Source organism: Chlorocebus sabaeus, chromosome 10 (genome assembly GCF_047675955.1).
Source record: "Chlorocebus sabaeus isolate Y175 chromosome 10, mChlSab1.0.hap1, whole genome shotgun sequence".
Lineage (NCBI taxonomy): Eukaryota > Metazoa > Chordata > Mammalia > Primates > Cercopithecidae > Chlorocebus > Chlorocebus sabaeus.
This window is the reverse complement of record NC_132913.1, coordinates 128,456,567-128,481,059: the sequence shown is the minus strand read 5'-3', so window position 1 is coordinate 128,481,059 and position 24,493 is coordinate 128,456,567. Positions and strand designations below refer to the sequence as shown.

General features: G+C 61.3%; 1 protein-coding gene across 2 annotated transcripts in view; it reads right to left on the bottom strand.

Moving 5' to 3' along the window:
- CROCC2 (ciliary rootlet coiled-coil, rootletin family member 2) overlaps positions 1-24,493 on the bottom strand; it is an 85,834-nt gene that overhangs the window by 55,888 nt on the left and 5,453 nt on the right. Inside the window, exons 2-14 of one of the 2 annotated variants that reach the window (XM_038000604.2) lie at positions 17,485-17,636; positions 14,891-14,997; positions 11,450-11,606; positions 10,135-10,242; positions 7,303-7,406; positions 6,461-6,658; positions 5,183-5,279; positions 4,695-4,901; positions 4,262-4,476; positions 3,752-3,934; positions 3,119-3,263; positions 2,531-2,677; positions 1,970-2,200 (exon numbers count right to left, since the gene is read on the bottom strand). In XM_038000604.2, the coding sequence (XP_037856532.2) occupies positions 1,970-2,200; positions 2,531-2,677; positions 3,119-3,263; positions 3,752-3,934; positions 4,262-4,476; positions 4,695-4,901; positions 5,183-5,279; positions 6,461-6,658; positions 7,303-7,406; positions 10,135-10,242; positions 11,450-11,606; positions 14,891-14,997; positions 17,485-17,636 (2,051 nt within the window). Of the gene's footprint in view, positions 1-1,969; positions 2,201-2,530; positions 2,678-3,118; positions 3,264-3,751; positions 3,935-4,261; positions 4,477-4,694; positions 4,902-5,182; positions 5,280-6,460; positions 6,659-7,302; positions 7,407-10,134; positions 10,243-11,449; positions 11,607-14,890; positions 14,998-17,484; positions 17,637-18,456; positions 18,608-24,493 lie in introns of both variants that reach the window. The other variant, XM_038000605.2, reaches the window with a different exon arrangement.

Genomic DNA, 24,493 nt, shown 5'->3' with positions numbered 1-24,493 from the left:
TGAAAGGGAACTTCCTTACTCTGATAAAGGGCATCTGTGAAAAGCCTACAGATAATATCATATTAAACGGTGAAACATCAAATTATTTCCCCACTTGCATTGGTGGAAGTATGGCCACTCTCACCACTTATATTTAACTTTGCTCTGTACTTAGTCTTATAAGTGAATTTGTCAAGATCACATGACTCAAAATAAACATACGAAATTGTATTTCACATGAAATTATATTTCTATAATAATGAACAACAAGAAAACGACATTAAAACAGTAATATAATTCATGATATAAAAATCTAGAATTAACCTAATCAAAGATGTGCAAGAAACCTCTACATGGAAAACTACAAACGTGGCTGAGAGTAATAAAGACTAGGAGAGATATACCATATTCATGGATATAATATTCAATATATTTAAGATGTCCATTTCCACAAGCTGATCTATAAATTCTAAACAATTTTAATCAAAGTCCTAGCAGGCTATTTTGCAGGGGAGGGAAGAAGAAATTGACAAGATGATTCTAAAATGTATATGAGTATGCAAAGGATTTAGAACAGCCAAAACAATCTTGAAAAATAACAAGGTGGATGTGTGTACACTACTCAGTTTCAAGACTTACTAAAAAGCGATCATAATCAAGACTGTGTGGTTTTGGTGAAAGAAGGAATAGATTGACTTGCACAGATCAACAAATCCCACATATATGATCAATTTATTTTCAACAAGTTGCCAAATTTAATCAAGGACAAAAGGAGAGAGTTTCAAAAAGTGGTGCTGGAAAAACTAGGTATTAGTATGAAAAATAATGGACCTTAGTTCCTACATCATACCATACACTTGTGGTTCTCACACTTTAGTGTGCAGCAGAATCCCAAGGAGGGCTCATTAAAATCCCGATTTCTGGGCCCCGCCCACAGAGTTTCTGATTCAGCAAGTCTTGTGTGGCTTGTGTGGACAATCCCAATGTCCAGCAACAGGTGGATGAGTGAGCAAATGTGGTTTACTCATCCCAAGGAATATAACTATGCAGTTAAAAACAAAGGGCATAGTGATACACTGAACATGTATGGATCTCAAAGACATGATGTTGAGAGACAGAAGCTGGACACAAAAGCGCCTGTACTGCATGACTCCATTCATAAGGAACTCTAAAACAGGTGCATTCAGTCCGTGGCGCTGCACATCAGAGCAGAGGCCGCCTGGGTGGGAGCCGGGGGCTTTGGGCGATGGCTGAAGGCACGTGGGGGAACCTGCTGGGCTGACAAAAAATGTTCTATGTCTTGATCCTGGTGGCGGCTACCCAGGTTTGTACAATGGTCAAAACTCTTCGACACTGTACACTGACTTATTAAATGTCAATAGAAGAAGAGGAAAACGATGACCCCAGAAAAGGACAAGACAGAATCTGAAAACAGGAGGATTGAACTGTCCTGAATGTAACAGGGGCTGCGGAATCTGAGCCACGGGGGCTCGAACCAGTACGGGCAGGGTTTCTGCGTGGATGAACGAGGCAGGATTGGAAAAAACCTAGACTGTTCTTTTCTCCAGTGAGTTGAGATTCCTCAGTAAAAGATGGGGAAATTAGGAATGAATGCACGAAGGCACCAGTGCATACGCAATCGCAGAGTTCAGCTGTGTGGATGTGGACCAGGGAGTAACAAGACAGAAGAGGAAAGAGCAAAGCTCTCTAAGGGCCCAGTGTGCAGAAGTCACTGGCCTCAGGCCCAGGCTCCCCTGCCAAGTGGCGGGATGGATATAGAGGCCAGACCTGATGGAAATCTTCTTCTCTGCATACCCTCGCCCTGCCCCCACCCCCACAGGGAGGCCAGCACTGGGCTTGATCCGTTACCCAGACAGAAAGAGCTGGTTTGGGTATCCTGAGCCTGCCTGACTCCCAGAAGTACCTTAGGCAGGACCTGCGACCCAGCCGTATCCCAGACAGCAGCAGCCCGCCCTGGAGACGTCCTCACCTGGCCCACCTGCTCCTGGAGCTGGGCCTTCTCTTGCCCCAGCAGGGCTGCCTGCTCCTCTAGCTGCTCCTGCTGCTGCTCCAGGCGCCCACAGGCCTGCTGCAGGCCCCTGCGCTCTGCCTGCTCCAGCACCAGCTGCTGTTCCGCCTGTGCCAGCTGCTCCCTGGCCCGGACCTGCTCCTGTTCCAGAGTCTTCTGCTGCTCCCGCAGCTGGTCCCGCTCCTGCTCCAGCTGCCACCAGGTGTCAGGGGCTCTGCATCCACTCCCCGCACCCTCAGTCCCTGTAGGCCAGCCACCCCCGAGGCCTGCCCCAGCGGCACTGTCTTCCCTCCCTCAGGCCTGGCCCAGGGGCACTGTCTTCCTTCCCTCAGGCCTGCCCCCGGGGCACCGTCTTCCCTCCCTCAGACTTGGCCAGGGCCAGTCAGGCTCTCTTGTCCTCAAAACCTTGGACCAGGAGAGGAAGTGATCTGGGAGAATGGAAGGAAGGCCCAGGGCTGGGAGACCCACAGCCACCTGGAAACCAGGTTCCGGCGAGGCCCGCCCCGCTGGCCCTTGTCTCACCTGGAGGGTCAAGTGGTTCAGGTCACTTTTGTCTTGAGCCAGCGCCTCCATCAAGGCGGCCATTGCAGCCAGCGAGTCCCTCTGCTCCACTCCCTCTGACTTCAGCCGCCTCACAAGAAGCTCCAGGTCCGCATTGCTGCACTCGGCCTGGGGCAGGGAGGGGGATGCCAGGGAGGGACCTTTAGCTTCCAGGGCAGGGCTGTTGCCAGTGGGAAAGGAGTGAGCCTGGAGCTGCGGAGGTGTGCAAGCCAGAGCTCCTGGGCGGACATGGTGGGAAGGTCACCACAGTGGGGAGGTCTCAGGACCAAGGGTGGCTCCAGACACTGAGGCTGCAGCCAGAGGAGGTGGCTGGTGGGCCAGGGAGAAGCCACGAAGAAGCAGACGTGGCCAGCAGGGTTGAGAGCAGCTGGGCCAGGCTGGTGCCTACTGGTTGGGGATGGGAGAGGCCTTTGGTGACTTTGGGAGCTCTGGTGATGGGCTGAGGGTCCCGGCAGGCAGGAGAGAGGGAGTGGGAGGCCAGGTCAGTGAGGCTGGGGTGGGTGGGGGCAGACAGGAGCGGGGGTGGGGTTGGGGGGAGCAGAGGCGTACCCGCGCCAGGGCGCTGCGCAAGCCCTCCCTCTCGCTCTCCACGACATCCCGCTGCAGCTGTGCTGTGCTCAGTGCCTCCCGGGCTGATGCCAGCTCCTCTCTGAGCCCAGAGACTTTCTCCTCCAGCTGCTGCAGGCGGCCTTGACTGAGGCCCCAGACCAGAGGGTGGGAGGTCCCTCAGGGTGAGCAGTGGCTGCCCCATGGGATTTCAGGCAGGCGACCGCCTGCAACTCCCTCCAAGCCCAGGGAGGCCCAGGAGGAGCATGGAGTCCCTGGAGGACCAGGAAGGCAGGGAACCCTTCGCTTCCGGGCTTTGTTTCTGGGTCAGGGGAGGCACAGGTGCCTCCAGGGGGACAGGATGGGTGGGGCCCCACATCTGCTGGGCCCACAGGGTGGTGGATGTGCACCCAGGTGGGGCACTGGGCCAGAGGGAGTGAGGATTGGTCTGGAGGATGGTGCAGCCTGGGGAGGAGCCTGGAGAGCCTCCGCCCCCCGCCCTGTCAGGGCCACCACCACACCCTGAGATGAGACAGGTAAAGAAGCAGACCCGTGGCCCAAGGCCAAGTGGCTGATGGTGGCAGAGCGGGGTCTCTCCTGTGGGAGGGGCCCTGTACACCCGCCACCGCGGCGCACCTGGTCTCCAGTGCCCTGCAGCTCCGCTCCCTCTGCAGAGCCAGCTCCTCCCTCCGCTCTGCCTGCAGCAGGAGGCTTCTCTGTAGCTCCGTGGCCTCGGCCTCCAGCCCCTGCTTCTCCGCATCTGCAGCATCTGCCTTCCCTTTCAGCTCCTCCACCACCATCTCCAGAGCAGCCTTCTCCCTGGGGTTGGAAGGGGCAGAGTTGGGGCAGCCCTGGACACATTCAAGGTGCACCATGTGCCTTGGTGGGCAGTTGGGGCTGGGTGGATGCCAGCCTGTGAGACTGCATGGACAGAGGGAGCCCGAGAAGCACACAGGGTCTCACTGGCGGGTGTGGCCCACCCCGGCCCATGCTCAACTTGTGCTCACAGAACTCTGCTGGAAGGAAAGGACCCCTCCCCGGCTGGCATCCCCTCCAGCTCTAGAGGTGCTTGTCCTGACAGCAGCCCTGGGCCCTCAGGATCCCCCACTCCCTGTGCAAGGCCACGCAACCCCTTCACCCCGTTACCTCCCCAGGAGCTTGCAGGACACCCGGCACTGCTGCACCTCGAGCCTCTGGGCCTCCAGCTGGCCCCGAAGGGCCTCTCGTTCCCGTGCCTGCTCCCAAGCCCGCTCCTGCTGGAGCTTCTGTGCAGCCCACAGCTCCTGCCGGCACTCGGACAGCTGCTCCCGGAGCCCAGCTGCCAGTGCCTGGGAGGACTCCAGCTGCAGACACAGCTCCTGCTTGAGTGGGGTGCGGTGTGGGTCCCTCTGACCTAGGCAGGCTTTGCCCACTGAGGCCCACCAGGGCTTGAGACTCCCCAAAAGGACCCCCCCACACACTGGAGCCCCTCCCTGGGGCCATGGGACTCAGGGGCAGGCCCCATAACTACCCTTCAGCCTGAGGGGCTCATGTTTCTGCCCTCAGGGAGACGGGGGTCCTGCGGGCTGCGGCTGCCCACCTGTTCCCGCCGCCGCCGCCTCTCGATGGCTGCCCGCACGGCCTGCAGTGCAGGGTCCAGGGTGGCTGGGGAGTGGGTATGTGGTGGGGACGCCCCTTGACGTGGGGATGTGGCACGTTGGGGGCTCTTCAGTGGGCGCCGTGGCTCCCCCAGTTCAGTGATGCTGCTCCATGTCAGCTCCAGGCACTGGGCTTCCTCCTGGGCCACCTTCGAGGTGCAGAGAGGAAGGGATAGAGGGGCCCAGAGCACAGGGCCATGATTTGATGGGGACCATGCAGACAGTCCTGAGGGTCCCTGTGGGCCACCTCCATCTTCGCCACTGGGAGGACAGGCGAGGGGCCGCACCTTCCTGATGCGCCTCAAAGTGCACTGCAGGGACCCCGCCTTGCCCTGCAGGCCGTCCGCCACCCCCTTGGGCCACCACTGCACCAGGCTTCCTGAGGCAGACAGACCTCCACCACACAGCCACTCCCATCCCGCCCACCAACCAGGTTCTGTAGGTCGGTTCTGAGGGCAGCGATGGTCCTCGCCTTCTGCTCCTTCTGCTCTGTGAGCTTCTCCACCAGCAGCGTTTGCTCCGAGAGTCTGGGAGGAGTTGGGGATGGGGGGAGGGTGAAGGGCAGGGCCCAGAGGATGGGCACCCAAGCATGCCCTGGCTCTGCCCAGACTCCTCCGTGCAGTGACCCCCCTGCCGGTGCTGGGTAATGCCTCTGTGTGAGTGGCCTCCGTCCCTGGTCTAAGCACGCGTCTCTCCTGCCACAGAGCCTCCAGTGGCTCCCACGGTCTCAGAAGTCAAGGCCCACACCCTGACCAGCTCTCCAGCCTCAGATGCAGTGACTGCCCGAGGCTCTGCCCCGTCCTTATGGCACAACAGAGGGAGTGCCCACTGCAGGCCTTTGTCCGGCCAGTCCTTCTGCCTGGAGCACCTGTCACCATCAGTCTAACAATAAGTGACTTTACTGTTCCTTCCTTCCCAGGACCCACCTTCTTACTGAAGACCCCAGGTCCCCCTTCCTGTGGCTCAGGCCCTGGTGTGCTGCCCCTGCAGCCCTTGGGCCCCCATGTCCTGTCCTGCTCGTCTGGGGCTAGGTTGTGGTATGTTTGACTTGGCTAGACCCCCTGAGGGTAGGGAGGGCTTCTGCCTGTCAGCCTGGCAGGGTGTTTGTGGCCAAGTGGGCCCCGGATCCCCGGTTGTGAGGTGTCGGCCCCACGGCCAGCAGGTTAGACGTCCACTGGGGAGCCGCCTCCCCACTTCCTGCTGAAGCTGCCCTCAGGAGACCTCTGAGCCCCCGATGTGGGTGGTGGGTCCGAAACCTTCCACAGTCACGGCGAGGCTCGCAGACCCCAGAGACAGTGTGGGTGTCCTTCACGTGGGGCAGGAGGAGGCCTGGTCCCTCTTCCTGCCTCCGTTTTTAAATAATTCACCTAAGGTGAGCTCTTCTCCTGGAACAATGTGCCCTGCTTTAAGTCCTGAAAACTCCAATTCCGGGTGCTGACCCCCAGGACACAAACCCAGTGAGTTCCCTGCTGTGCTCCCCGAAACCCTCACTGTAGGAGACTCCAGTGCCTGCCTCCTGGGCATTAGGGGAGTGCCCTGCAGCCACTGGGATGGTGATTCTGAAGAGTGTGCACCACCAGTGATGCCAGGGCCCCACCTCCCCTGGTATGGTGTGACCACATCTGGGATCCACAGCTGCTGGGCAGGCTGGATGGGCCCCACCCCTCCGGGCCCTCCCTGTGCCAGCCTGCTGACCCTGGGCGCCCACCTGGCCTGGAGCGCCACCTTCTCTGCATCCCAGCGGACCTGCAGCTGCAGCATCTCCCCAACCTTGTCCCGAAGCTGCTGCCCCAGGGTGCTGGCCGTGCTGCTGGCCGACAGTCGCAGGTTGGAGTCGAGGTTCAGGCAGGCAGTGTGCAGGCGGCGGGCTGTCTTGGCCATGTCTGCCTGCAGGTCAGCGAGCCCCCTGGGAGACAAGGGCAGCACCTGTGGCTGACTCAGGACCCATCTGCAGAGGGAGGGCCTGGTCCCATCAGTCCCACAGAGGACCCCTCCCTGGCCATCCTCAGGAGAAGCCCCCGCTGCATGGCATTGATGGTTCCCATGTGTCACCAAATGCCAGGAAGCAGCTGGGGAGGAGTGAGCAGGGGCGGGGCCAGACTGCAGCAGCCTTCACTGAGTCATCGACCCTCTGAGCCCCCAACTCTTCCTGTGCAAGGAGCTGCTACCTACCTAAGGGCTAGCGGGGTGGTATCAGGGCTGACCTCCAGTGTGGCACCCAGCGAGGCTGGACAGACCACGGAAGCTCCATCTGGGTAGGTGTCCCCCACCCCACAATGTCCTGTCCACCCTCCTCTCATCTCTCCTTGGTGTCCCCCATCCACCTCCCTGGCCTGTTTGTCCCTCTCCCCGACTGCCCTCCTTGGCCGCCCTCATCACTGCTCCCACTGCCCAGCCTGAGGCCCAGCCAGGGCTGGTTGAGGAGCCGGCAGGCCAGGGCTATTGCACCCACGGAAGGGCCCGCCCCAGGCACCACTTCCCCTCTCCCGGAGGGGGCCTCAGCTCCCTGCAGCCTGGTGCCTGGCCCCAGGTGGGGCAGCCGGCCCTCACCTCTCAGTGGCTGCTCGCAGCTCCGCCAGGTCTGTTCCCAGCACCACGGCCTGTCTCCACAGGAGAAGGAGGTCCCGGGGCTTCCCCAGGCCCCCTGGCCGGGTCTGAAAGCAAGAGGCCTCCTGTCCACTCCAGGCTGGGGCGCCTTTACCCTCCCTGAAGCCCACTCTTTTCCAGGTGCCATGTCCCTCTCCATGGGGGCTGGAAGTGGACCCAGCATCCCAAAGTCCCCATATCTCACAGGCAAAGGAGCCATGGGCTCCCCCAACCCCACCCTGGGGCCATACTCTGCCTCTCCCTAGGAGATGACCTGGGGATATGACCACATTCAGCCCTTCCAGGCGAGCTTGCGTGCATGGAGGTGGAAGGGTGGGGTTCGTCGGCCCCTGAAGAGAGAAGGTGCTAACTCAGTCTCAGCTCCCCAGCTACTCTCAGGAACTGCTCAGGCTCAGAACACTCCAGAACCAGGCCCGGTCCCCTGCTGGGGCATGGGGCAGACAATTCGGCGACACGTGGCTCCCACCCTCCCACTCTGAGGGAAGAGGACGGGCCTCCTTTCTCCGGTACAGTCTTCCTCCTTACTCTGGAGCCTCCTGAAGATGTCCAGGTGTTGGTCTGGCACTTCAAAGGTGCCAGGGACACAGAAGCAAATTAGAAGCCTCAGGACTGGGGCCACGGTTCAGCAGGGAGGAGAGTGGCAAAGCCACTGACGTTAGAAGCCTCTAGCACTGGGGTTCAGCAGAGAGGAGGGTGGGGAAGCCACTGACGTTAGATGCTTCTAGCACTGGGGCCTGAGGTTCAGCAGGGAGGAGGGTGGGGAAGCCACTGACGTTAGAAACTTCTAGCACTGGGTCCCCAGTTCTGCAGGAAGGAGGGTGGGAAGTCACTGCTGAGACAAGGCCAGTGATTAGGCTGCAACGGAGCCGAATGGGAGGACTCTGTGTTGGGGACAGGAATGGGGGAACCGTGTGTGTTCAGTGGTTCCAGCCTTGCAGGGAGCTAAGATGAAAGCCAGGAGTCTCAGAGTCTCCACACCACCTTCTAGGCCCCACACTCGCCTTCTCCTGCTCACCGACCTCTGGAACTCAGGGGGCTACTGTGTTCCTACCACCTCTCCCTGCCTGTGACAGCCCCACCCCTGCTCCTCCAGGTTGCCTTCAGGTAGAGCACTCACATCCTGCCCGTTCTCCAGAACTCGCACAGAGGACTATGACCAGAAACCAGCGGAAACAATAGAATGAGACCTTGAAGAACTTCAGATATTAGATCATCATCTCATCTTCATGAAGCTTGCCTGAACCCCTCACCTGATCCCACACCTGAGGTTCCCCCCAGCTGAGCCCATAACACCTGGCTATACACCTTCCAGAGGGCATGCCCCTCTGTGCCCATTACGCTTGACCATGCACCCTGTAGACGGTGTGACTCTCTGAACCCAGACCTGGCCATACACCCTCTGGAGGCACTCTCCTCTGTGCCCATGACCCCTGGCCATACACCCACCAGAGGGCGTGCCCCTCTGTGCCCATTACACCTGGCCATACACTCTCTGGAGGGCATGCCCCTCTGTGCCCATTCCACCTGGCTATACACCCTCCAGAGGGCATGCCCCTCTGTGCCCATTACGCTTGACCATGCACCCTGTAGACGGTGTGACTCTCTGAACCCAGACCTGGCCATACACCCTCTGGAGGCACTCTCCTCTGTGCCCATGACCCCTGGCCATACACCCACCAGAGGGCGTGCCCCTCTGTGCCCATTACACCTGGCCATACGCTCTCCGGAGGGCGTGCCCCTCTGTGCCCATTCCACCTGGTCATACACCCGCTGGAGGCCATGCCCCTCTGTGCCCATTATACCTGACCATACACCCTCTGGATGGGACACCCCTCTTTAGTTAGAAAATAAAAAATCACCAAAGGCACAAGGAAACAAAGGACCGTGATCAGAAACCAGCAGAAACAACAGAACCAGACCTTAAAGAATTTCAGATGTTAGACAGTCAGACACAGGCTACAAAAAGACTATTCTTAACATGCTCCAATAAATAAATAAGAGGCTTGAAAATGTGAGTTAAGAAGCCAGGCGAGGTGGCTCTTGCCTGTAATCCCAGCATTTTGGGAGGCTGAGGCGGGCGGATCACCTGAGGTCAGGAGTTTGAGACCAGCCTGGTCAACACAGTGAAACCCCATCTCTACTGAAAATACAAAAATTATCTAGGTGCGGTGGCGCACACCTGTAATCCCAACTACTGTGGAGGCTGAGGCGGGAGAATCGTTTGAACCTGGGAGACGGAGGTTGCAGTGAGCTATCTTGCCACTGCACTCCAGCCTGGGCGACAGAGCGAGACTCTGTCTCAAAAAGGAAAAAAAGAAAATGTGAGTTAAGAGTAAGCTATTTAATACATGGGAAAGAATCAAACAGAACTCTTAGTGATGAAAAATACCATATTTGCAATTTAAGCTAAGTAGGCAAATTTAACAGAGATTAGACATCAGAAGAGAAAACTGATAGACAGAAATGGAAATTTGAAGAAATTATCTAGAATATAGTCCAGGGTAATAAAAGGAACAAAACCGTGAACGGTGCCTGGGAGACAGACAGAATGGCTAACACGTCTAGCCAGAGCTCAGAGGAGAGGAGGTGGGTGGTGAGCGTCGGCAATGTTTAAAGAATATTGACTTTCCGAAAACAACAAGCGACGCAGAGGCTCCACGAGCCCTAAAGCGGGATAAACAAATAAATCTACACGCAGACACAACACAGGGACATGGCACAACCACCAAGTTGGAGCAGGGGTCTTAAGAGCAGCCAGGTGAGAAGACACGTTACCTTGATAAGGAGCCAGTCAGAATCCAGGCAGCCTGGAAGCTGACTTCTCAACGGCAGCAGCAGAAGGAGAAGGAGAAAGCAGATCTTTAACGTGCCGAGAGAAAGCAGCTGTCAACCAGTGAGAAGAGTTCTCAAGGACAAAGGGAAAATAAAGACCTGGGTGATCAAATGCCAAACTGAACCCTCTCCTTTCGGCATTTGTTCTCACACAGCGGAATCAGCTTCTGTGTTCATCAGATGACCTGCCCCGCGGTCTGAGGATGAGGACGGGGACCAGGCAGTGGGGGGAACAGGAGATCTGCTCAAATGCCTCGAGCCAGTAGGCCTAGCATAGGCGATGACTCCTTGCTGATAGCACGGTCCCGCTGACGCTCTGCAGAGGCCGGCATTCCCTCTCAGGGGGTAAACCTCGGCTGGTGTGTCTGACATCTGCCTTTTAGGAGAAGCAGCTGTGGCGGGGCTCGGGGCTGGGACCTGGTCCCTGTGGGGGTGAGTGTGGCCCTTCTGGGACAGGCTCGTCTGAGGGATGTCTGTAGAGGCAGCCTGAGGCCAGAACTGCGGCTGCCCCTCCGGCTCCTGCCTCCACCTGGCACAGCACATCTTCCGGGGGGCCCCTCTTCCTGGGGAAATCCTTGCCCATGGTGCCCGTAGCGTGCAGGGGCTGGGCGTCCAGGCCCCCTTTGCTGGAGGGCTGTTGGGAACACCTTCAGGCCCTCAGAGACTGCCTGACTGGAGAGCCACGTTACCCAAGGCTACAGCAGCTTCAGGGGGTCCCACGACCATGGAGAGATCTGAGCAAGGCATGAACCCCTGGACGTCTCCCTCCCACAGGGGCTGGTGCCTGGAACCCTGTGCCCTGATCCCCTTCATGCCTCGGGGTTTCAGAAGTTGGAGTAGGTAAGGCTGCAGGGGGACCTGGGGGGCCACGGCCAGGCGCCAGGAGCAGCGGGCCAGCCCCAGGCTCCTTCCAGGGTTCCCCCTCCTGAAGTCTGGCCCGGAGTCCAGCCTGTGGAGACAACCTGCCTCTCCAAACAGAGTGGTCCACACCAGAGCCGGGATGCGGCCCCAGTGCCCCATTCTCAGAGCCCTGCCCTCCTTCTCTGGGTGGGGGGTAGTGGGGGTGCACCAGGGAGTCCCTCACTCCACAGACGGCTGTGGTCAAGCCAGGTTAGGGACATGGTGTGGCAAGAAGCTGTGGCCTTGTCCCCAAGAGGGATAGCTGCTGAGCCAGCACACCCTCACCAGGTCCCTGCCTGCTGCCCAGGCATAGGCACCCAGACAGGCAGCCGCGGGGTGGGCAAGGGTTGGGGCGCACCTGTCTCTGGGCCCAGCGCCTCAGCTCCAGCTCGCCCTGCAGGCGCTGCACGCTGCCCGTCGTCCCAGCCAGCTCCCGGGCCAGCGCGTCGTTGGCCTTCCTCATGTGCTCCAGCTGCTCCCGCAGGAGCGCGTTCACCTGGCAGAGGCCGGTGCTCCTGGACAGAGAACCCCCAGGGAGTGGCCAGGGTAGGCAGCCTCTCCTAAGAGGCGCTCAGAGTCCCCAAGTCAAGGGGCTTGAATGGAGCCCCAAACCCTCTGGCCCAACTGACCCCGGCTCAGGTGCACAGCCCCTGCTCTGCCCCTGCCTGCCATGGGCCCCACCAGGCCCTGCTCTGCCCCTGCCTGCCATGGGCCCCACCAGCCCCTGCTCTGCCCCTGCCTGCCATGGGCTCCACCAGCCCCTGCTCTGCCCCTGCCTGCCATGGGCCCCACAAGGGACTCCTAGACCGAGTGCCAGCATCAAGATGGCTCTCCCAGGTGCCAGCCCAGTGCCCTCCTGCCTTCCTGCGACATCTGCCCTCTGTCCTCCCCCAGGTCCCTGCCCCGAGCTCTCCTGGCTCTGCCTCTACAAACTTGGCCCGCCCCTCAACGCCTGAGACAAGGTTCCAGGGGACGGGAGGGAGGTGCCCTTCGCGGGGCTGGGTGACCCAGAGAGGGAGTTGGACGTGCCCGGGGGCGGGGACGGCCTCTGCTGCACCCTGGGGCCTTCCCTGCCACGAGTAGGTCCACACTTGCAGCAGTAGGGGTGCAAGTCTGCCAGGTGGGTGGACCTCGGGAGCCGGCACCCCCGCCAGGCCGCCGTGGTTCACTCACTGCTCCTCTCTGCCCATCAGCCTAAGCCTCCTCTTGGGTTATTTTTCTTCCCCCTCAAAACCGGTTTTCAAAAGTTTCTCAGCCCTTTGATTCCTTTTCCAGATTCCTGGAGGATGAACCAAATGTGGCAATATTCTACAAACAACTTAACCTGCCCAGGTCTGGGAGACAGGTGGGCCTGGGTTACCGTGGGGGGCTGTTAGCGTGGGGGCTGGGTTAGCGTGGGGGCTGTTAGCATGGGGGCTGGGTTAGTGAGGGGGCTGTTAGTATGGGGGCTGGGTTAGTGTGGGTGCTGTTAGCATGGGGACTGGGTTAGTGTGGGTGCTGTTAGCATGGGGGCTGGGTTACCGTGGGGGGCTGTTAGTATGGGGGCTGGGTTAGTGTGGGTGCTATTAGCATGGGGGCTGGGTTAGCGTGGGTGCTGTTAGCATGGGGGCTGGGTTACCGTGGGGGGCTGTTAGTATGGGGGCTGGGTTAGTGTGGGTGCTGTTAGCATGGGGGCTGGGTTAGTGTGGGTGCTGTTAGCATGGGGGCTGGGTTACCGTGGCGGGCTGTTAGCATGGGGGCTGGGTTACCGTGGGGGGCTGTTAGCATGGGGGCTGGGTTAGTGTGGGTGCTGTTAGTATGGGGGCTGGGTTAGTGTGGGTGCTGTTAGCATGGGGGCTGGGTTACCGTGGGGGCTGTTAGTATGGGGGCTGGGTTACCGTGGGGGCTGTTAGCGTGGGGGCTGGGTTAGCGTGGGGGCTGGGTTAGTGTGGGGGCTGGGTTAGTGTGGGTGGTGTTAGTATGGGGACTGGGTTAGTGTGGGGGGCTGTTAGCATGGGGGCTGGGTTAGTGAGGGGGCTGTTAGTATGGGGGCTGGGTTACCGTGGGGGCTGTTAGTATGGGGGCTGGGTTAGTGTGGGGGCTGTTAGCATGGGGGCTGGGTTACCGTGGGGGCTGTTAGTATGGGGGCTGGGTTACCGTGGGGGCTGTTAGCGTGGGGGCTGGGTTAGCGTGGGGGCTGGGTTAGTGTGGGGGCTGGGTTAGTGTGGGTGGTGTTGGGTTAGCGTGGGGGCTGGGTTAGTATGGGGGCTGGGTTAGCGTGGGGGCTGTTAGTATGGGGGCTGGGTTAGTGTGGGGGCTGGGTTGGTGTGGGGGCTGGGTTAGCGTGGGGGCTGGGTTAGTGTCGGGGCCTTGGTTACTGTGGGGGCTGTTAGTATGGGGGCTGGGTTAGTGTGGGGGCTGTTAGTATGGGGGCTGGGTTAGCATGGGGGCTGGGTTAGTGTGGGTGCTGTTAGTATGGGGGCTGGGTTAGTGCGGGGGCTGTTAGTATGGGGGCTGGGTTAGTGTGGGGGGCTGGGTTAGTGTGGGGGGCTGGGTTAGCGTGGGGGCTGTTAGTATGGGGGCTGGGTTAGCGTGGGTGGTGTTAGTATGGGGGCTGGGTTAGTGTGGGTGGTGTTAGTATGGGGACTGGGTTAGTGTGGGGGGCTATTAGTGTGGGGGCTGGGTTAGTGTGGGTGGTGTTGGGTTAGTGTGGGTGGTGTTAGCATGGGGGCTGGGTTAGTGTGGGTGGTGTTAGTATGGGGACTGGGTTAGTGTGGGGGCTGTTAGTATGGGGACTGGGTTAGTGTGGGGGGCTGTTAGCATGGGGGCTGGGTTAGTGTGGGGGCTGTTAGTATGGGGGCTGGGTTAGTGTGGGGGCTGTTAGTATGGGGACTGGGTTAGTGTGGGGGCTGTTAGTATGGGGGCTGGGTTAGTGCGGGGGCTGTTAGTATGGGGGCTGGGTTAGTGTGGGGGTTGGGTTAGTGTGGGGGTTGGGTTAGCGTGGGGGCTGGGTTAGTGTGGGTGGTGTTGGGTTAGTGTGGGGGCTGGGTTAGTGTGGGGGGCCGGGTTAGTGCAGGCAGGGTGGGGGCCAGGCAGAGGCCCCCGCAATAAGCCCAGGCATGACCTCAGCAGCGCCATCTCAGGGTGTGAGAGTGGGTGATCCACACGAGGCACTCAGGTGTGGCTCGTGGCCTGGGTCCGTTGCCAGGGTCCTAATGTCAGCCCTCACGGACGGTGGGGGTGGGGGCTCTCTCCCTCTCTGCCTGTTATTCATCCCTCCCTGTTATTCACGAGCCAGGCTGACCCATGGCAGGGAGGATGGCAGAGCGTGGAGAGGCTGCCATGTGGAAGGCTGGCACCAGCCCCGTCCCCCACGGTGAGCAGCCCTTGCTCGTGGGGTGTGGAGCCAGGGAGGGGTCTGGTAGCGATGGGTACAGTCGTGATGCTGCTACTATAACAGGATTGCTGCTGAGCCGCTCTCGGAGGCCGGGACGGCGGTGCCTGGTCGTGTGAGAGGCCCGTGCTGAGCCCGGGAGGCTGAGCGCTTCACTGTTTCCACTCGGCCTGGACTCTCCCCACGGCAAGAGGGAGCGCCCTGAGGCCCCCACACTGCCCAGCCACTCAAGTCCCCGCACCCAGCCGCGACTTCTCCAGCCCCCTGCCCTGCTGTGGAGGCCTGGGCTGACTCCCACAGGGAAACTGAACTCACAGCTGCTTTGGGAAGAGCTGTCGGTAGCCCCCAAGGTACAGAGGAGCCCACTGCCTCTCGGGGGGAAGGCTGTGCTTCCTGGAGCCCTGACTGCCCCCCGCCTGGCCTCACCTCTCCTCGGCAACCTCCAGACGGCCAAGGGCCTCCTCCAGATCCACGCTGTGCTCCAGCTCCGACCTCCGCAGCTGAGCCTCGGTGGTCTCCAACCGGGCCTGCAGCTGGGGAACAGCAATAGCCCACCTGGTCTGGCTGCTCCTGAACCCGCCGGGCAGGGGCTGGGGCATCTTGGGCACAAAGCTGACCTTGGTGGGGAAGAAAGGGCTCCCTGGGGCCCCACAGCAGGGGCTGGGGTTGGGTCTGGTGAGGCCCAGGCCCTTTCACACAATGAGCCTGACAGGCAGCCTCCTGCCCTATGCCAAGTGCCCGTAGCTGGCAGAGGAGGGGAGGGGCAGGGGCACGCTGGGTTACACTGATGTGCTGATCCCATCAGATCTTGAGGACAGCGTGAGTATGGTGGCCCAGTGGGGGCATGGCTCTGGGGGCCACTGGAGCATGCCCACGTTTTATTTACAGATGGGTAAACTGAGGCCCCACTGCCCCAGCTACCCGGGCAGCCCAGCCATCAGGGCAGGGGGAGGGGTTTCAGGGCTTGCTTCAGGCACACAGGGGCCGGATGGAAGGTCACTGGGCTGTCTCTGGGGCTGCCCCCTGGAGAGTGAGTGAGTGAGTGTGGTTCCCTCCACCTGGGCCTCCCGCCTGAGTCCAGCACCTCACCTACAGGGTGCGGACCACACCCACCATGATGTGGGCCCACTGCCCAGGGCCACTCCACCGTCACTGGGCCAAGACTGAACTTAGGCCCAGGAAATCAAGGGCCAAGGATGACCCAGGTAGAAGGGTGGAGGGGAAGGCAGCAGGCCTGGTGCCTCAGTTGTGGCTGTGCCAGGGCTGAACGCATGGGAGAGCCGAGGGGCCCCTCCTCAGCCAGCAGCCGGAAGAGAAGGGGGCGTTGGAAGACCCTGGAGGAGCCGGGTGGGGTCTAGGGGTGCCACCCCAGGATGGAGATGCCACGGTCAGGCACTCTGGCCACCCAGACCCCGTTCCCCCTGTCTTGGGGGTAACTTGGAGTGAGACCCAGCCTCCTGGCACCCACACTTGGGGGTAACTTGGAGTGAGACCCAGCCTCCTGGCACCCACACTTGGGGGTAACTTGGAGTGAGGCCCAGCCTCTTGGCACCCACACTTTGCCTGCTGAGCCACTCGGGAGCTGGCGTGCACTGGGCTGCTGGCGCGTTCGGATCTGACTCATGCGGCTTACTAATCTGTCGGCAGCATTTCTGCGGCTTCTATTCCCAGCGGCCTGTTCCCAACATCTCCCCACCCTGTGCTAGGAAGATGTCTCCCCCAAGGCCTCCCCACAGCTGTAGGGGCTCCCAGGAAGAGCTGGCAGCTCACACATGCGCTGGGGCCCCCATCAGGTGGGGTGGACCCCAGGTCCTGCCCTCAGGGGCTCCCAGGGGTGCCAGCAACAATGGAAACGTGTTTCCCGTGCGGGGGTCAGGGCGTGGTAGAACTGGGTGGGGAGCAGAGAGCGGGCCCCTAGGAGAGCTGAGGGCACCCTATGGGGCTGTTGCTGTCGCTGGTCCTGGGAAGGACCCTTCCAGAAGGCGAGGCCCACTGGGGACCCCACTGGTCCCCGATACTGGCCACTGGTCACGTGGCTAAGAAGGGGCCAGATCTGGTTCAGGGGTTCAGGTCTCAGCCCCAGTAATGGCAGTGTGTCCTGCGTGATCACTGGCTGGCTCTGAGCCTTGACCTCCTTATCTGGAAAGTGGGGTCATCTGACCTGCCAGGCAGAACCGTGGGGGCTCTGAAGATGGCATGGGTGTGGCAGGGGCCCCGAGTCCCCTACAAGGTGGGCTGGACACCCCACTCCACGCACTGGCTCCTTGCCAAGTCCTGCCTCAGAAGCCAGCATGCCTTGGAGAGCCGACATAGGAGAGAGGCTCTGGCCTAGCAGGTTTCTTGACCTTTCTGCCTCGGTTTCCCTGGCTACACAATGGGAGGCCCTCCCCAGCTCCACATTTCGTGACTAAATATGCCTCTCGCTCACCTCACACGTCACCCTGGAAGGCACCACAGCCACCAGGGGACCAAAGATACAGCCCTGTCTGGCCCCTTTCCTGTCTTCTGAGGTCCAAGCGGTCCCAGTCAGCCTCAGTTGTCAGGAAAGGCTCAGGAGGCTGGGGTGGAGCCATTTCTCTGTGAGCTCCGTCTGGGGGTGGGATCAGTGCCCGCTGGCCTGCTGTCCTCTGCCGTGCAGGTGCCCACTTTGTGCTGATGCTGGGCTGAGCACTGGGCTCTGTGGGTCAGGACTGGCCAGGCCACCACACAGGGCTCCCGGGCAGGTACAGGACAAGTCAGTGCCTAAGCTGGGTTGCGAGACCTAGGGGACGTGCTGGGCATCAGGGAACGGCCTGGGCACGTGCTGCTTGGCCTCCCACCTCTCGCCTGTTATCCCACCGGTTGCTTCAGTTTCCTCATCTGTTGCCCAGGGTTTGAATGTCTGGTGGCTGACACTCTCTTTCCCAGTCTTAGAAATTGCCGATAGTCCCAGGTTCTGACTGCAGGCCCGACAAAGTGACCCCTCACCAAGGGCCAGGCTGCCCCCTCCCGCCTGTCCTGAGTCTGCTGCACACACTCACCTGCTCACTGACCAGACGGCACCTGCTGGCCAGCTCATCTCGCTCGGCGCCGGCCTGGGCCAGCAGGTCCCCCAGCCGGGTCAGCTCCTCCTGCAGGAGCTCATTCTCGTCTTGCACTCGGGCCATGGTGGCTGTCAGCTCCTGTACCCCTGCTGCACGGTACCTGGTTCAGCCTGGGTGGCCAGACCAGGGCCCACCCGCACTCAGCCTTGTGCCCTCTCTCCACGGTGGGACCCTGGGCTGACCACCGGGCTCCAGCTGCTGGACCTGCCCGCATCTCCTGGGAGGGGCCCCAGCTCTGAGCCAGGGACCCTGACATAGGGAGGCCGACTTCACACTCTGAGCCCTGCTTCTCATGTTAATTGGAATCTTACCATCTCAGAGTACCTGGAACCCCAGTGCAGACCCAGGCCCGGGCCGAGCCCTAAACCAATGGCAGCAGAGTATGTGGGCGGCCTGAACGCGGGGCACTCGCCCTGTCTGTGAAGCTGCGAGCCCTGCTGCTTCTGCGGGAAGGGACCTGGTCCCCGAGTAATAAGGTGCTTTTGTAAATACACACACAGCCAGTTCCCCGGGCCTGCAGGAAGCCGGACAGATCCTGGGAGAGAGGGATCCCTGGGACCCACGAACGGAGTCCTGGGCACACACTGAACAGGCGGCCTGGAGCTGGTTCCTCAGCCACCAGGTGGACAATTGGAGGCAGTACAGGGGCCTGGGGCGGGTGCAGGATGGGCAGAGCTCGGGGGGTGGGCGTCTGTGCTCCCTGAGTGCCAGTGTCTAGCATTTCCACGCTGAGGAAGAAACCAACACCAATGAAGCAGAGACTCATTGGTGGACACAAGGGTGCCACACAGAGGCAGCCCTGCTCAGGCCCTGCTCAGTGCCCTGTGGGTATGGATGTGATGCCCCTGAGGGTGGCCCTGTGGGGGGTGGGGCCAGCCCCCAGCCCAGGACTGTCCCCCATGCCGTCACCTTGGGGTGGCTCCTCACTCAGGCTGCCGGCCACGATCTCACGGATGTGGGCGGGCACGGGGGTGGGTGAGGCCCGCTGGCCTTCCCCACGCATGGTCAGTGCCCGGTCTTCCCTGCTGGCTGTGGGACTCAGTATGGTGTCCTCCAGTCTCTGAAAGACACCCCCAGAGATATCTGGAGATGGCAGCCCCCAGCAGCTGCCAGGCACCCCCCTACAATCCCACTGAATGGGAGCCACCACAGGGCCACCCCAAGGCAGCGGAGTGCCCTGGAGAGGACAGGGTGAGGCTGGGCAGGTCACTCAGGTGCATGCCTTGGTTCTCCACCTGTGGAGTGGGGCTGCGCCTGTCCCCAGGTTCTGGAGGGAGGACCACACCCAGCTGAGGTAGCAGGTACTGCACTTGGCGCTCTGCCCTGTCTTGGTGGGGGCTGGGCTGAGCGTTGGCTAAGCGGTCACCGGTCCCCTGGGGGATGCTGACAGGCAGGTGCCTTTGCCTCTGCTCCACAAGAAACCCAACATCCTCACCCACCTGGAGCAGGTGGTCTCACCGCTTGTTTGCACGGTGGGGCCAGAGGAGGGACCTAGACCTCACGCAGCAGTCACAGAGCCCAGTGTGTGTGTGTGGAGTGGGGTGGGGGCTGAGGACGGGTCAGAGGGCTGAGGCTGAACCCATCCTTCTCTGCTCAGCTGCCCGCTGCCCCTCCGCAGGCTCGGTCCATCGGGAGGGTGGGCAGGCCTGGGGCTGCGTGCTTGAGGCTCTGAGGATGAGCAGAGCCTGTGGAGCCCTCTCCTCCCACGGCCATGAATTCTGGGCAGAGTCTGGGACTCCCACCCTCAGGCTGCCCTCAGAGGGCTGCATGGACCAGGGCAGTGAGGGCAATGAGGACAGCGAGGACAGCCTTCCTTCCCAGGTGGGTCCTTCATGAAAGCCGACTGCCAGGGAAGAGACTCCAGTAGGCCCAGAAGTGGGCAGGAAGGCCCAGGGCCTGAGCTCACACTCGGGAGGTGTGTGCTGAGTGGCTGCCCTGCTGCCCCAGGAGCCCCTGGGTGTCCTGGGTATCCCAGCCTGGTTTTGAGGGTCTTGGGCCCTAATGGCATTTTGCTGGGCAAGGGCACAGCTTGGGGAGGGCCGAGGCACCAGGGCAGGGGACTCCTGCCAGGTGGAATAGATTACTGACTGTGGGCAGGACACACAGGGCCCTGTGAACACGGAAGTCGACTGTGCCAAATCAGCAGAAGCCCAGGCAGGATCCCGCAGGAATACACAAGGCCACAGCTGTCCCCTGGCCTGCTGCCTTAAGGATATCTAAATTTCAGGCAGTGAATTAACTACTAAAGGGTGACTGGATGCTTGCCAGGGGAAGCTGGGAGGGGATGTCCACTCCTAGGGGCTCTCCAGCACGACACTCCAGAGTCTGCCCAAGTCCTCCTTGCCTGGCTCCCACGTCAGCATGGAGGAACCCCTCCCTGGGGTCCGCAGAGCTGCTCCCCCACCTTGTGCCTCCTGGATCTTCCTCCTGCCCAGGGTCCTTGTGGGTGACCACCTGGCGGCCTCCTGCCTCCCATCTTCTCTTGGCCCTCCCTGAGACCCTGCTTGCATCCCCAGATTCTGACCTCAGGCCTGGGCTGGTGGCTGTGCCCTGCTCTCCAACCCCGGCCCTCCTCCTGACCCCAGCCAGGCCTTCTGCACCTGGTGTGTGCTGTCCCGGCTGTCTCGGATGCTCCCTGGACACAGGCCTCATCCTCCATCTGCACCCCAAAGATCTCAGCCCCCCTTGCCAGGGCTGGAGAGTCACCACAGACCCAGGCTCAGCATGGCGCCTGGAGAGGCCCTATTCTGACCCTGCTGCCCTGTGAAGGTCAGCCACTCAGCAAATGCCTCCCAGTGCGAGCCCAGGTCCGGGGCCAGCCAGCCCTCCTCCAGACAGCTCCAGAGTCCGGAGATACACCAGAGTCTGCATCTCAGTCCCCTGGGAGGTCTTGGGAGGCCTCTTCACTGCAGGTTCCCCGGCTGCCTCTTCTTCTGGAGGGAGTAATGGCCCCCCTTGGGAGCAGCAGCCCAGTGGGGCAGGGGGAGGGACGTCCCTGCTCCTCCTCCTGGGCCCAGCTGGGACCCAGGTGCCAAGACCACCAACCAGGAGGAGAGCTGCCCGAAGGGGCTCCGCTATTCTGTTCTAAACCCCTTATTTTGTACAGCGGAGAATGGAGGCCCAGCAGGGTGGCAAGAGGCACCCCAGGCCCCTTGATCAGAGACCGTCAGGCCACGCTCAACCCCCCAGGCCAGGAAGGGCTCTGCCGCGCCCTCCGCCTGCTCAGCAGCTCCCGCCCTGCGCTCCCCCGGGCATCAGCGGCGCCACCCGCTAACGGGAAGGCAGCAGCGTGGCGTAAACTTGACTCATTCCTAACATTTACAGAGGGTCACTTATTAGCGGGACGTCCCGAGAGGCGCTGGGGCCTAATGGGTTCCATCTGTGGACGGGTGCCTGCAATGGGCCGCGGCCCAGCTGGAGCCGGAGGGGGGCGCGGGGAGCGCGGGGGGTGCAGGGGGCGTTCAGGGGGGCGGAGGACGCAGGGGGCGTGGAAGGGGCGCGGGGGGTGCAGGGGAAGCAGGAGGCATGGAGGGGGCGCGGGTGACGCAGGGGGAGCGCAGAGGGGGGCGCCGGGGACGCAGGAGGCGTTCAGGGGGGCACGGGGGGGGGGTAGGGGACGCAGAAGGGGGCAAGGGGAACAGAGGGGGCCAGCAGGGGGTCGTGGGGGGACGCAGAGGGGGGTGCAGAGGGACGCAGAGGGGGCGCAGGGGGCGTGACTTTGGAGTGTGAGGGCAGCGCCGCCCCCACAGAACCACCGGAGGAGAGAAGGGCTGAGGGAAGGAGCAAGCAGGAGAAGCAGGAATGGGAGGGGAGGAGAAGGAAGGGGAGAGAAGGGGAGGGGAGGGGAGGGGGGGGAAGGTGGGGGTCGGCGTGTCCGGAGGCCTGTGCCGCCAACCTAAGCAATTGGGACCCACCCGAAGCTGCCTCCTTCCCCGTGGCTCCAGGGTGGTCCTGAGGGTCTGCACCGCTCACTCCCGAGGCCCCTCCCCGGGGCTCCGCGCCGCCACCTGCGCCAGCGGGTCCGGGCCGGCATTCCCTCCGCAGCCTGTGGGTCCTTCTGGGCCTGCCCATTTCCTGCCCAGGGCCTCTGAGGGGTGGGCCCAGGCTGTGGCCCAGGTTGGATTGGGGGCTTCTATTCTAGAAGGCCTTGTGGTGGGATCTATTCTAGAAGGCCTCGCTGTGGGAGGGAACACCAGGGCTGGAGGTCACTTTCCCTTAAGGTTCCAGACTCACAGTTGAGCCCGGTGTATCTTCCTCCTGCCCCCAGCACCCTCTTCAGCTCAACCTGCATTAAAGACCCCAGGGAGGTCACAGCCCCTGCGTGGAGCTACCCTAGGGGCAACTGGCCTGCTTAACCCGATCCTGGCCCTGAAGGGGGTGGCCCAGCAGGGAGAGCCAGCGGGTCCTCACCACTGCACCACCCCATTTGGTTGTGTGGAGAGGGACGGCTGAACCTTGGGGGAAATGTGGGCTCCCCATTTCTCTGCCTCTCCAGGGTCAGAGCAGGGCTCCCCTCTAAGAGAACTGGGCTGGGTTCCTTGCTACGCCACCAATAAACAGAGACGCTGGGTATGTTACCCCCCACCTCATGTCCCCATCTGTAAAATGGGAGCATTGGCAATCCAGGCCCTCCTGGGTCCCAGGGCCAGGGGCTGGGGCTCTGTGAGGGTGCAGTGGATGGACCACGTGTGGCCTCAGCTGCCTGCCCCCAACTGGCCACCAGCTCCTGGGAAATGCAAGCTGCTGGAATCTTGCCTGGAGGCAAATGATCTCCACCCTCTGAAGGATACAGAATCCTCCTGTGGATCCAGGGCTCCACCTGCACTTTGGCACTTGCTGGAGACCGGGGGTTTCAGGGCTGCTGCCAGGGACTCTCCTCTTACACCCCTTCCCCATTCCGGGGTCTTGGCCAAGATCCCGGAATGGGGGGCCGGGAGGTCGCTTTATCATACTCTATGCTGCAGATGGGGAAACTGAGGCCAGGGACACGACACCAGCTCTCCACTGGGGTGCGGTGGAGCCAGAATGCACCTGCCAGCCTGTGCTGCCTGCAAAAGGCTTCCACCTGCAGGGAGGGTGCAGGGACTCTAGGCCTGCACCGAACAACCCAAGTCTTGTTTATCTGGAGGCCACACTCTTGCACTGATTCTCATCCCTGCACTGGGGCATGACCTTGGAGATGCTATCAGGGGTCAGAAGCCCCGGAGGGAAATCCCCAAACCCTCGTCAAAGCCACCTGAAGCAGGGACGGTCAGCGGCCTGCTGAAGCTCAGACCCAAGGGGCACTGGCCCCCCCCCAGCCCTCAGCAACCTCAGCACCCCTGCTGTCCCATCCTGCTTGGACAGTTGCCTGAGCTGGGGGCAGGATGGGGGCAGGGAGGGGGAGCATGTCCACTGGAACCCCCGCCCACCCACCAGCAGGCTCCTTGGTCAGCCTGGGTCACCCTCATTGAAGGAGTGGAGGGTGGACCCCCGAGTGAGGGGTGGGGTGGAGGGCGAACCCCCTGAGGGTTAAGATGGAGGCAGCTCCCAGCCAGAGGGTGGAGGGTGCCTTCCCCAAGCTCCAACAGTGCCCCCGTGTGGCCGTGAGGAGCGCTGCAGGGGGCTGCCAGGTCCTGCTCTTGTAGAAGGGAGGCTGGGCCTGGGGGTTTGGACGGCATCGAGGACCAGTGCTCAGTGGAAAATGAAAGATGTGTGTCCACGAGAGTGAAGGCACGTGCCAGCATCAGCCCGCAGGGTTCTCCGCGCTCTCCACTTGCAAACATTTTCACGTCCATTGTCCTAACCTGCATTGGAAGCTTCTGGCCTCCGCCTTAATGGGTGAGGAGGATGAGGCTTGGCACCTCTGAGACTTGCTCAAGGGCACCTGCTCAGCAGCAGCGTTAGGACTGGGACTCCCGCCTTGGGCCCCCACTCGCACACAAGGGTGGTCACTGATGAGCCTTCCCAGTGGCGGCGTCTGGACTTGGCTCTGCTGCAGGTCTCCTCCCCCGTGTGCCCGCTCCCCAGCCTGGGCAAAGGGCAGGGAACCACGCAGCTTCTGGGCCGGGCAGCAGCCTCTTTCCTCCTGTCTCTGAGCCCGGCCGTGCTGTGGCTGCTGCCTTTCCCTCCCGGTCCCTCCATGGCCCTCCCAGCAGCCCCGGGCGGGGTAGTCTGGCCTTGCCAGGAGCAGGCACAGCTTGAAGAACACATCTGAGGACAGGGCCTCCGGCCAAGTCCAGCCACCGGACGTCTGCTTGCCGTCCTTCCGCAGCCTGGCCCGCCGCAGAGAGGGCCTTGGGCCGGGTGGCCTCCTGCCAGGCTCCATTTCCTTAGGAAAAAGAGCTTCTCTGTGCCTGGGATAACACCTGGCCTCCAAAATGCTGTATTTCAGCAACTGCTCAGTTTAAGTCTCCGTGTTTGTGGAGCACACTCTGGGCCTGGGCATCACCCAGGAGCGGGAACATGCCTCTGTGGGTGTCAGTTTGCTCTTCAGGTGATGATAAATCTAGGCTACCCCTGCAGGAAGGACCTCCGCCAGGCATTGAGGCAGGGACTGTGGATGGGGAGAGACAACTTCTCATTCCCTTCTATGCCCCCAACACAATGCCTGGCACACAGACAGGCTCGACGCAGTGCACCGCTCAGAAGACTAAGAGCTCAGCGGGAGCTGCCTGAGGTCCGAACCACTAACAGCAAAACGACTCAGAACAAGGAACTCGAGGAGGGCACGGACACTGTCTTTCCTTTTTGTCCCTGTGTCCCTGGTGCCCACGCAGGCTTCCTGGGGGAGGTGGGATAAGAAAGAACCTACCAGCTAGTGAGCCTGGGCACTGTGTCCATGTGGAGGGAGCTGTGGAAGCAAAGGTGGAGGGCGTGTGTCTCCAGGGAGCCGCGCAGGGCCTGGGAGAGGGCCAGTGGGGATGGGGGTGAATGGGGTGGGGAGGAACCTGGAGCCAGACTGCGA